Raw genomic sequence first — 12,240 nt, 5'->3', positions numbered from 1 at the left:
ATTAGAATAGCAAGCAGCTAAAGAAGAATCTACTGGGGATAGTTACCACTCTTTTAAACGGTTTCTTAAGTCATTCCGTGCATGTCCTCCGCTGCTTCGACGAAAGACACGCATCGCAGCAACGTCGCCATGGAGACGGGCTGGAGAACGAGGACCAAACGAAAAACGCAAAGCACATCACTGGAAAGACTGGATGGGGGACGGCTTCTGGCGCCCCCTGCCGCTGAAAGATGATAACGACGCGAAAGAGTCGCTTCCTTGGAGTTCAGCCCCCCCTTCCCGTTATCGCAGACACACAGGAAGCCGATATTCTTCATAATACTGTGATAACTCTGTTCCTGTTTAAATGTTATATCAGATCTGATCAATAAAAAGAACGAATGGCTCATCGTCTGTTACGTCTCTCATTTGGCAGTTCAAAACCAGCTGTGATGGGGTGGCCCCCGGTCCCTCGGGGGGCGACACCCAGAGACAGATCGTGGAAGGCGGGATGGGAAGGGTTGGTTTTTTTTTTTGAAAAAAGACATAAAATTCAGCTGCATTACTTCGAAACAAACGCGTTTGAATGTTGTCGTTTAATATTGCTGTCGTCTTGACTTAATGTACGGATTGATTAACATCATATTTAATTACATGATTGGTGCTACTAATGACATGAATCTGTGTTCTGCAACTATAATTTTAACAACATGTTTGTGCAGTCAGAGGTAGACACCGCACCAGGAGCAGTAAGACAGTGGCAAGAGGAACGAGAACTGAGCCTTGGGGCTACAGAAATGTGTAGCGTTGAGAACACGGTCTCCGAGGCAATCACAGAGAGTACGAACTACTCTGGCATCCCGGCCTGCTTAGAGACCGTCTTAGCGCTATTCGGCGGCTGAAAGGGTCAAATATAAACTCCTAATGCACTGTTGCTTTGGTTCAGGCCAGCTCGTTTGTCAATAAGTGTCACTTCCTCCTTAAGAAATCAATTCCTTTTATAGTTATGGGCTGCCTCTCCCCGTTCTCCAACTCACGCTCAGAGAGCACTGTGAAGCGCGTGTGCGTTAGAGCCGAGGCAGCTTCCGGTTGATTTAAGTCTCCAACAGTAAAGGTCTATTTGGAGTTTATTTTGTTATGGTCGGTAGAATCCGTGCTTTTTGCCTCGGTTGTATTATACAGTCATTTGGAATTGTCATACAGTATAAAAGTGATTTTAGACGTATGTCATACATATATGCAAACAGACGCTGTTACGTGCTATGTCATTAAGCAAAACCATACCAACCATTTTCATGGCTATAATTTCATCCACACTATAGTGAATGAATATAACATATTGTAAGCGCCTTGCATGTTTTAACCAGAAGAGCCTGCATGCTGCAGTGGTCGAGAACGTATGAGGCCGAAAATGTGTATTTACCTTAAATTATTTGATCTCCAATGTATGTACTTTTAGACATAATATGTGGCGTCGGAGAAGGAACCACAGTTTGTAATCGTCTTACTATAGATTAAACTGTCTTAATAAAGATCATACCTAAAACCTTAATAAAGTTTAAACACAAGGGCCTTTATTGTGAAGATAATAGATATCTGCGGGCCGGAAGCCAGGATACATATTGCAGATTTGTTTTGGCTTGACGCGACTCACTATTTTCCGGGTTGAACCAACATGTAAAGAACCAACGGTACGACACACCTGGTTGACTGGTGATAACGGAGACTTACGACGTCGATCCGAAAGGATTTTGTGAATCTATTAAAAGGTGAGCGCTCACTCATCCCATCCTTTCGGTGCACAGTTTTCGTTTGGCTTGTTTGGTTTAGGGGGTAAACTTTAACGGCACTCCGATTGAGACAGGTAAGTGGGGGGCCGTGCAGGTGGGCTGGCTGCCCCCAGGTACCGCGGGAGTCCATCGCTCATTCTCTCCATTTTCACTTCGGACGGATTTGACCAAGAAACGAGTTTGCGTTTAGGGTTGGAAAGCGAAAGGTAAGCATTCATGTAGTTTATGTTACTTGATGGACATTTATCTAAACAGTAAAGCGCTCTTGGACAACTTGTGTCCACTTGAACCGAACTAAAAACCAAACCGAGATGTAGGAGGAAAGCGGCCGAACGCCTGCCGCCTTTGTACGCTTCCTCTTAGCGCATATAGGCCCAACTTTCATAAACAAATTTGACACTTCCTCATTTAAAAAAACCCGCATTGGGGCTGACTGGAGAACGACAGGCATGTAATTAGTTGCCCGTACGCATGCGTACGCACAGAGTCTGGCCTCCTGGGCGTCAATTCATTGAAGGTTTTGGTGAGTAGGTAAAATGCAAAGAGTGGAGGGTTTTGTGTTAAGGATGACATGGACACATTTTTAACTCGGAAAAACAGAAGTGTGTGTGTGTGTGTGTGTGTGTGTGTGTGTGTGTGTGTGTGTGTGTGTGTGTGTGTGTGTGTGTATTTTATGGGATTAAAGTCCTTGTATGTTGTTGGACTTGGATACATAGATATGTAAATATGTCAGATCAATCTACAGCAAGTCACTCCTCCACCCATCTCCCCACACAGTTCCTGTGTCAAAGCATGAGCTCACCCTCATGCTGTTAACCTCAACTGACGGACATTCAAATGGTTGTTTCTTTTAGTTTCTTTTTTGGTTTGCATGGATGTCTGACCTACAGCTTCTCCATGGAGACCAGAATCACGCAGTACTGTGAACACAGAAAGCGCAGTACTGCACAATCTACGTCGTTCACTGTCTGGCGGTGTCAGAATATATGGGTCCCCCTCTCTCTCAAACCCGCTCTCAGAACTCAGGTGGCGCAGTTCGTTGGTGATGTGCAAGTCTTCTGTTCACTCTCTCCCCTCTCACCCTCTTGATTGGTTGGATTTTCCGTTCATTAGTTTAATGGAGAACTAAACTAATAATAATCTAATATTGTTTACACCAAACAATACTAACCATTTAGCATTGCTTCAGATCATAGCAACTGCTTTTATCCAAAGCGACTAACGGCTAGATTATAAAGGCGCAGGTAGGGGTTAGGGCATGTTGCTCCAGGATGCCTATGGGTTGTCTGTGGACGTTGGGGTTCTTTGAACACCCCAAAACCACCACAGCCTCCTGTCCCCATCTAGACAGACTAGACAATGTAGAATGATGACGAGCACCAAACCTATCAGTGTGTTCTTGTTTGAATTTGAGTGCTGAATCCTGTTCTGACCAGGTGTCGTGCAATAGATAGACTTCTAGTGTCTGGTCGTCTCACCTAGTGATGACAAGCATCCGAGTGTCCATTGTGGCCCATGCATGGCAAACTAGGTAGATGAGGATTTCGGATTAGGATTATTTTGGTTTCGTTCTCACCTTGCAGAGGTATATAAAAACGCATTGTTTTGAGTTTGTCTGTGTGATGTAAGGTAATAATGAAGCCCAAAGCAATGTAAAGATATGTTTGATTTATTGTAGTTTTAAATTTGGAATCCACTCTAGACCCGATGCGACAGGAAGTGCTTACCACTTCCTGTGTGCTGGGTCGTCCTGCCATGGTTGGGTTTCTTGTGACTCCTTCAGTGGGTGTTTATGCCAACACCTTAAATTATGTTTGCTGTTATGATATGAGACATGTTGATGTTCATTAGACATGAACATCCTGAGCAGGTGTGTGTGTGTGTGTGTGTGTGTGTGTGTGTGTGTGTGTGTGTGTGTGTGTGTGTGTGTGTGTGTGTGTGTGTGTGTGTGTGTGTGTGTGTGTGTGTGTGTGTGAATAACACAACAAGCAACACAAATCGGATCTCATATACGGGACTTTTTATTGACCGTACTGGTGGTGCTGAACGACAACTGATGGACATCTGAATCTCGCGTGTGTGTCTTTACTGAACATGTCAAATCTTGTTTATGACGGCTCTTGGAATTTCTTGAGTGTTGTCGCCCTCTGCTGGCTGGTCGGTGTGTTCCAGCAGACAGGATATTACCTTTCAGAGATGGCGTTGAAAGACCCTGGTGTTAGCCTAGCGGTGGTCTCCTGTCCTGTGGACCAAACTGTGCTGTGGTCTAAAGCGGCTCCTGCCACAGTCATGGCGGGTAGTTTCCCTGTAGACAGTGTCGGTTTCACTACCTGTTGTGGTGTGAGCCGCGGGCAGCTCGTTCTCAGTATGAATGAGCTGCTGGGAGAGACTGGATGCTGCTCTCCAGAATTCGCCGCCAGCGCCTCGTCCCTAACCGCATCACTGAAGGGACAAGAGCTCCCCTCGGGTGTTATGTTGTGAAGAATATATGTTTCAAACGTATTAATATTTGGCCGTGAATTCACTCCAAAAAAAAAAGTGTTTGTACAAGTTTAAGTCTTTTGTTGTAGATGCACAGAACAACAGACTCGGACAAGTCACTGACAAGTACCGATACCTATTTAGGGCATGATATACTAGAAAATCAAATGTGCTAGACAAAATAAAAAGTCAAGATTTATATATACTAGAAAGAATATTACAGGGTAATAATTTCATTGACAAAATAAATGTATCAGTCAATAATATTGAGATGCTTCTGGCATTGGAACTGACTCATACCCGTAACCCGGGAAACAATCAGTAGCCTACTTGAAGGAGGCCCCAATATTGACGTCAATATTTCTGCATGTCTGTTTTCTATCGTCTTAAATGCATCCATTTATTTAAAAGGCTAAATCAGCATACCAGTTGGCACAGTCGATCAGTTGATCAATCTGCTAGGTCGATCAATCCATCGTACATCTTGGTGGATAAGCCCACCTGTGATGTCATCCTACAATTCACTCTCCACCCAGCAGGGGGTAGCATTAGTCATTTATGAGACTGTTGATATTGGGAGGAAACATACTATTATAATAATGCTCTATGTTGTGGGATGTATCATAAACATTGTGTGTGTGCAGCATGGGGAACCTGATTAAGGTGCTGAGCCGAGACATCGACAACAATGGTGGAAACTTCTTCCTGGACTTTGAGAGTAAGACACACTCATGCAGACATTGACTCCTACACGCATGCATATATGCACACACAGAAATGGGCTTCCACACAAACACGCACACCCCACCACCGCTTGGTTGAGCTCCATCTAAAACCATAGATCTACAATGTTTGATGAGAACCAAAATGGTGCTGATCTACTGATACCTGTTCTACGTAGGCCAGCTCTGTGTTCACAATCTTATATTAGATTTATATTTGTATACGGACTATGTAGACCTACTCTATGCAAACCGGCTCTATGTAGACCTGATCTGCCTAGGACGGTTCTATGTAGACCTTATCTGCGTAGAACGGTTCTATGTAGACCAGCTCTATGTAGACTATCCCTTTAAAACCTGGTGCTCCTCCAGATGCGCAGCCCTCCCCTGCGGAGCGGCAGGTTTGGGAGGAGGTGAACGAGGTGCTGACGGAGGCGCTGGTGGTGCTGACGGAGCTGCAGGCCTACAGCGGGGCAGGGGAGGAGATCAGACAGGTCAGTGGCTAGAACTCTAGAGCATCACACGCTTTACCAGAGTCCATCTGACGCCGTCAGGCCCGTGGACCTAAAGTGTGTGTGTGTGTGTGTGTGTGTGTGTGTGTGTGTGTGTGTGTGTGTGTGTGTGTGTGTGTGTGTGTGTGTGTGTGTGTGTGTGTGTGTGTGTGTGTGTGTGTGTGTGTGTGTGTGTAGGCCATCCAGCGGCCGGGGGAGGAGCGAGTGCAGGAGCAGGCCTGGGCGGCGGTGGTTCCCCTGGTGGGAAAACTGAAAAAGTTTTACCAGTTCTCCCTGAAGCTCGGTGAGTTCCCCCCCCCCCCCCCCGGTTCCTCCTACGTAGGATCTACTGACACGGCAAGAAACGACCGCTAGGGGTTCCATATGTTAAAGGAGAGCCGGGTCATTCAGCTGTAACACGATGCCTTTTGATTTCTCCTGCTTTCTTTTACAGTATTATAGTAGATGCCTAAGAAGTCCAAAAAGACTTTGATCAGAGAGAAATCCATGTCTATGGATGTGGGCGTTGCCTTAGATGTGAGGTTATTGTTTGTGGGTGGATGTTGCCCTGATTGTGTGCGTGTGTGTGTGTGTGTGGCAGAGTGTTCCCTGCGGTCCCTCCTGGTGGCGCTGACCCGGTCGGGCAGCTCCCCCACGCAGCACCTGGAGCAGGAGCAGGCCCTGGCTCGGCAGTTTGCCCAGATTCTCCACTTCACGCTGCGCTTCGACGAACTCAAGGTCTGCCTCTCTCCGCGTCATCCTCACATCATCCTCCTCTGCTCTTCCTGCTCCTCCTCTTCATCCTCTCCTCTTCCTGTCCCCATCTCCTCCTCACCATCCTTCTCCTCTTCATCCTCTCATCATCCTCCTCCTCTGCTGCTCCTCCTCCCCTCTTCCTCTCCTCTACCTGCTCCTCCCCTCTACATGCACGCACACGTTGCACACACCAGCCAACTCTCACCTCCGCGGCCGGCGTGTGTACCCAGCTGTTCGGCCCCTGTGTCCCCCTCCTGCCCTGGTCCTCCTCCCGTCCGCCTGCTCATGTTTGTATGCTCTCCTCCAGATGACCAACCCGGCCATCCAGAACGACTTCAGCTACTACAGGAGGACCATCAGCCGCATGAGGATCAACAACCTGTCGGTGAGGGAATGCACGCAGACGCACGCACCCAAAGTCAACACACTAGTGACGGACAAATACATTATTATTCATTTTTTTGTCGTCATTTATAACGGTCAATCTGGTCTTGTTGTGTGTCCATTGGTCAGCACTTTGTATTGCAGTTTTGCATAAAAAACGTTAAACCTCTTGATTGGTGGAATCTGGATGCCTGTTGGTCTCTATAAATAAACCCTTTAATTCAGCAGGCGGACGAAGGGAATGAGGTCAACAACGAGCTGGCCAATCGGATGTCTCTGTTCTACGCCAACGCCACGCCCATGCTGAAGACCCTGAGCGACGGCACAACAAAGTTTGTCTCGGATGTGAGTGCAGGCCACCCGACTCTGCTATACGGAAGTCACCGTACTTTTTGTAACAAAACATTACGTTGAAAGGCTCATGAGGCGGTTTGTGATTGGTTGGTTGTGCAGAACCCGGAAGTGCCGATAGAGAACACCACGGACTGTCTGAGTACGATGGCCTGCGTGTGCAAAGTCATGCTGGAGACGCCGTGAGTCCTGCCTCCGTCTGTAGGGGAAGAGAGTATTAAGGCTGACTGACATCTAACTTTACAGACCTGCAGACTGGCGTCTCACTTTACAGACCTGCAGACTGGCGTCTCACTTTACAGACCTACAGACTGACGTCTCACTTTACAGACCTGCAGACAAGATCAACTATGGAATTACATTACAACAAGTATTAGTTATTCAAGAGAAGTGTGTGTGTGTGTGTGTGTGTGTGTGTGTGTGTGTGTGTGTGTGTGTGTGTGTGTGTGTGTGTGTGTGTGTGTGTGTGTGTGTGTGTGTGTGTGTGTGTGTGTGTGTGTGTGTGTGTGTGTGTGTGTGTCCAGGGAGTACCGTAGTCGCTTTGCGAGTGATGAGACGATACTGTTCTGTCTGCGCGTCATGGTCGGAGTGATCATCCTGTACGACTACGTCCACCCTGCTGGAGCCTTCGTGAAGACCTCCGGGATAGACGTACGTGCCCCCCCCCCCCAGATATTTCTGCTTTCGGCTCTTGTCTTACTTCTTTACCCCCCAAAAGAACAGTCAGCAATGAACAAGGTTTTGCGTTCAATAAATGATAAAACCTTTTTTTTTTTTTTTTTTTTACATTTACAATACTGATCTGTAAGACTTCTAAGACTATCTTTGGTAATTTACAACAGATGCATTATGTGTAAAACGTAATCATTGTTTTTATCTTGAAAAGTTTTCAGAGAATGTCAGTTGTTCCCCATTTGTGGAACAAGGCTAATGTCTGGACAAGATTTCGGCTTTTGTTTCAATTCAAGATGGAGGAGTTGGAATGTTGAAATGAATGTGAATTTATCGTCCAGATGATATGAACTTGTTGATATGAATTTGTTTTCCAGATGAAGGGCTGCATCAGAGTTCTGAAGGAGCAGCCTCCAAGCAGCGTAGAGGGCCTCCTCAACGCTCTCAGGTCAGGACCTACTTCACCTGTATACTTTTGTCTGCCACACCCTCACCTGCAACACCCTCACCTGCAACACCTTCACCGGCCTCACCTGCAACACCCTCACCGGCCACACCGTCACCTGCAACACCCTCACTTGCAACACCTTCACCGGCCACACCCTCACCTGCCACACCTATACTCAGTTATCTGCAACACCGTTGCATGCCATATCTGTCATGCCTTTAACTGCCACTCCTTTACCCGCCTAAAAGAGTCAGCTATTTATTTGCTCTCCACAAATGATAATTGTGGCATGATGCTGCTAAGAATTTAGGTATTTGAAAGCAACGGTATGCCTGCACTAGATAAACCTTGTCTATGAATTGTTCTATGTCGACAGATCCATGTTGAAGTTGTCACTGCAGTTTGTCTCAAATCTTAAAACAGAATCTTGGATTCTTTAATGTCCATCAAACTTTAGATAAAATGAAAATTTGTCTTTGACAGTGGCATAAAAAAACAAACAAAAAACACACACACATCAGTAGAACTAGAACTATCTACCAGTTTCCTCAAACACGCAAATCAATATGTTCAAAGCACTGCAAAATAACATTGAAATTTCAGCAGATAAGTCGATAGAATAACAAATACCTTTTTATAGCTGAAAGTAATTAATAGCTAATCATTGCTGGTGGCAGTGGTATAAGCGGGATAAATCACGGCGGTGCCGTTAGTAGAGAATATCATATGATGGTGGTAGTAATGCAGATGAGGAGAAACGGAGGGAGCTTACTAGTGATGGATTTCATGATTTGTTTGCTTGAATCAGTTTGAGTCGGTCAGTTTGCAAAGAAGAATCGTTCGTTCGTTCGTTCGTTCAGTTGCGTTTCCGGTAGCGGTGAATCATGGTTCTCAACTGAGTCGGTCAGACTCAGCTCCTCCCTCGTTCTCATTCAAACAAATCACAAATGCACAGTTCTCAGCTGAGTCGGTCAGACTCAGATCCTCCCTCGTTCTCATTCTCAAACGAATCACGATCATGCAATGGTGCAAACGGTCATCAATCAACACAACATTAACTAAGTTCCTTCAACTGAGGAGCGCTTCATGTTCGGAATCGGGATGTTGTTGCCCGGCTGGCTCTCGTGACTTCTCAGTACTCTAGTCTTCACCGCTAAACACAGTCAGTGAACGAACGGCGACTCACGAGTCAGCGTCAGCGACTCAGCAACTAGTGGGTGGAGCTGGGAGTCGAGTCTCGGAGAACGAACGAGACGAACTCAAACGGGGAATCAGGTCGGTTTGTTCATGTTAAAGAGTCGTTCATTCGAACTAATTCGTTCACGAACGACCCATCACTAGAGCTTACCCCCGCTCTTAGCTGGACACGGTGGCGTGGTTTATCCTGACTTTATGCCCTTTTCCTCTCCAGATATACCACCAAACATCTCAACGATGACACGACCTCGAAGCAGATCAGAAACATGCTGCAGGTTAATTGACGAAGCGACACAAGAAGAGTCTCGGACCGATGTGGTCCTCAATTCAGGAGCTTTCTTTTCATCATATCTACGGTCGGGCTGGGCGGTGACGAAGACTTTTGTATCGTAATATTTATGCTGTACTTTGAAATGGATACATTGCCCTGTCTCAAAGTTCAGTATGATGAACTTGATGGCCTCATTCCATAACTCTAGTAATTTAGTGTTATTACTCGCATTATTATATTTGTGTTATGATACAAAGCAAATACACGCTTATGTTAAATCTTGTGATGTCACCATCACATTGAAAGACGATATACGATAGCATTGATTATCGCCCAGCCCTACTTAAAATAATATTTCTTTGTTTTTAGTTTTTTTAATGTTCCAATGCATTTCACAGGATTGGCGTGGTGAGAGTATTTTGTTTGTAGTAGTACTCGTAATATCTGTTTTTAACTCTCTGCATCCCGTTTGCTTGCGGTCTGACAATCCCTCCGGTTATTTAGACTGATTGCTGCTCAGACATAGCTAGCTGGCTGGCTAGCTAGCTAGCTAACCTGCTAAATCCTTGCATGACAATGTTTGGGGGCCTCTATTGCTGTGCTAAATATGATGTAAAATGATCAGATTTGTTTGTTTATAGTTTAGGAATCTTTCAGTCTGTCTCGGCCCACTATGACTACTAAAAAATGTATGCGGCAATCCCGTCAACGGCGAACCGATTGGCCATCTGTGCACGGTACTTTTCAACCCAGTCGTATGACCGTTGGTTTCCAGAGCTACATCCAAAAAGGTATGACATCATCAAACTGCAGGGCCAGACTGGACGGCAGAGAAAATGTAAACGGCCACAAGCCGAGCACACAGTCATTATTTTTACATTCCATTTCATAGTAAACATGTGGACACTTTTATATACTTACCCTTTTTCATTACTCTCAACCCTATCCGCAAATCGTAATCAATGGAATTCCTTTCCAACAACGGGTTTAGGCTTGGAACTCAACTACCAACCAACAGGCTGCGTCTTTAACTGTAACTAGGGAATGGGGGTAGGGCTGTATGCTCATCAGGCATGGGGAGAACTGTCAAAGGGAAGAATTTGCCAGCTTACCCAATTTCACCATCGCTTTAATAGCTAAAATCATATGCTCATCTTTTTCTCCTCCGATGGTAATCGGTTACTCTATCAGGAATGGGTGTACAGCTCTGGTGCCGTTTATCGTTTTGTTTTAGTAGCTTAGGTTTCTCTTGACTACCTCTTTGATAACCAATTACTCTGGAGTGGCAAAATGCTTCATGAGGTCTAAAGAAGTAAGGAACCACCCACCATATTAACAAAAAGAAAAATTGGCCAGTTTATTTGGAGTAATTTTGAATAGTTTGTTGAATATTGACCCATGTTCTGGCTGTATACTGGACTTAAAGACGGAAAAACGTTTGAGTGCTCCATTCAGAACAGATCTTCTGTAATGTGACGTATTTCCAAGTGAAACAGGCCGACAGGGTGGGACCAACGGACACGTGAATCACGATGTGATTCTCTCCTACTCTCCTAGCAACTTTGTTTTTATTGGTTGGAATGGGATGCCCCACCCTTTTGGACTTGATGCAATCAAGTCAAATAAATCTAAAATATTTTTTTAAAGGATGAGGAAGGTGATGGAAAGTAAGGAAGGTGCATAACAAGGTCGAAATTGGTACAATTTCATTCGATTTTTCTCTTGACTATTGTGTAAACTTGGACTGACCGAATGAAGAAAGATTGCTGTGTATTCTTGTTCATGTCACTGGAAATATTGACTGTTGGATACAACCAAATAACCAACAGTTACGGCTTTTAACAGTACCGTTTTTATACGTAAGCTTTTTATGTTACCTTAAGTGTTGTATTTTAAGTGTTTTTTTTATGATTCGGTTTTGCCTGTTTTTGATTTATGTATGCCAAATAAATTTTTACATTTTTCAAACAGTTTAATTCTCTTTCCTCATTCCTTTCAGGCTACTTTGTTATATAATTATGAATGTACATATAATATTAAACTTGTGGATGAAATCATCCCAGTGCATAGGCTTATATTTGGATAGTTTATCCAGTGATTAAAAGTATAATCACTGGACAAGTCAGCCGTCTTCCCCATGATTGTGAATTCTACTGAACCAGACCATTTAAATGCTCAGGAACCCATTGCAGGTGTTTTTTGATTAATTAGCTGATTAGAGTGTGACACTTTAAGTAGAAAAAGAAAACATGGTTTTGTACATGTGACAAAGTGTCCATGTTAACGCAGCTTTACTTGAGCCTACAATATTCTTAACTTTCAGAGATTTAGAATTGTGGGTTTTCGTAAGCCATAGGCCTAATCATCACAATAAGTAAAGTAAAGGTTTGAACTATCTCAATTTCCATGTAATGAGTTTATATAACACATTTTAAGTAGAATTACTGAAATAAATGAACATTTGCACGATATTCTAATTTTTCCAGTTTCACCTGTATTATATAATGTAGGCCTATATATAATGGCCCCGCCGATGGGTGCTCTGTCCACCAGGGGGCAGTCCTTCCTACAGCTGATATCCAGAATCTCCTTGACGCCATCAGTCGGTTAAGTTTGCTCTAAAGAATGTTCTTTCAAAGGGTTAAAAAACATTTAAGAATATATTATATCGATTTTCGTTTAATGTTTTGTGTAGGCC

The 12,240-nt window shown here is 44.5% G+C and overlaps 1 protein-coding gene across 2 annotated transcripts; it reads left to right on the top strand.

The window, feature by feature from the left end:
* Window positions 1-1,627: 1,627 nt before the first annotated feature.
* On the top strand, window positions 1,628-11,501 carry fam49ba (family with sequence similarity 49 member Ba). Of its 2 annotated transcripts, none has more exons than XM_084480394.1 (11): window positions 1,628-1,748; window positions 4,895-4,968; window positions 5,345-5,466; window positions 5,662-5,767; window positions 6,065-6,201; window positions 6,527-6,604; window positions 6,832-6,948; window positions 7,057-7,136; window positions 7,479-7,605; window positions 8,004-8,074; window positions 9,486-11,501. In XM_084480394.1, the coding sequence occupies exons 2-11, from the start codon at window positions 4,896-4,898 to the stop codon at window positions 9,553-9,555; spliced, it is 981 nt and encodes a 326-aa protein (XP_084336520.1). In that variant the 5' UTR covers window positions 1,628-1,748; window position 4,895; the 3' UTR covers window positions 9,556-11,501. The 2 variants fall into 2 exon arrangements, with proteins under 2 accessions (XP_084336520.1, XP_084336519.1); XM_084480393.1 differs by having other exon boundaries at window positions 6,829-6,948.
* The last annotated feature ends 739 nt before the right edge of the window (window positions 11,502-12,240 follow it).

Source organism: Micromesistius poutassou (assembly GCF_964030765.1).
Source record: "Micromesistius poutassou genome assembly, chromosome: 16".
Taxonomy (NCBI): domain Eukaryota; kingdom Metazoa; phylum Chordata; class Actinopteri; order Gadiformes; family Gadidae; genus Micromesistius; species Micromesistius poutassou.
Note: the sequence above shows the minus strand (reverse complement) of the source record. Positions and strands in the feature narration are given on the sequence as shown.

Excerpts from the sequence above, each read along its gene's own strand:
- fam49ba (XM_084480393.1), top strand. The coding sequence starts at position 4,896 with ATGGGGAACCTGATTAAGGTGCTGAGCCGAGACATCGACAACAATGGT. Across the intron at positions 5,467-5,661 it reads CAGGGGAGGAGATCAGACAG|GCCATCCAGCGGCCGGGGGA; the intron begins GTCAGTGGCTAG and ends GTGTGTGTGTAG. Across the intron at positions 8,075-9,485 it reads GGCCTCCTCAACGCTCTCAG|ATATACCACCAAACATCTCA; the intron begins GTCAGGACCTAC and ends TTTCCTCTCCAG.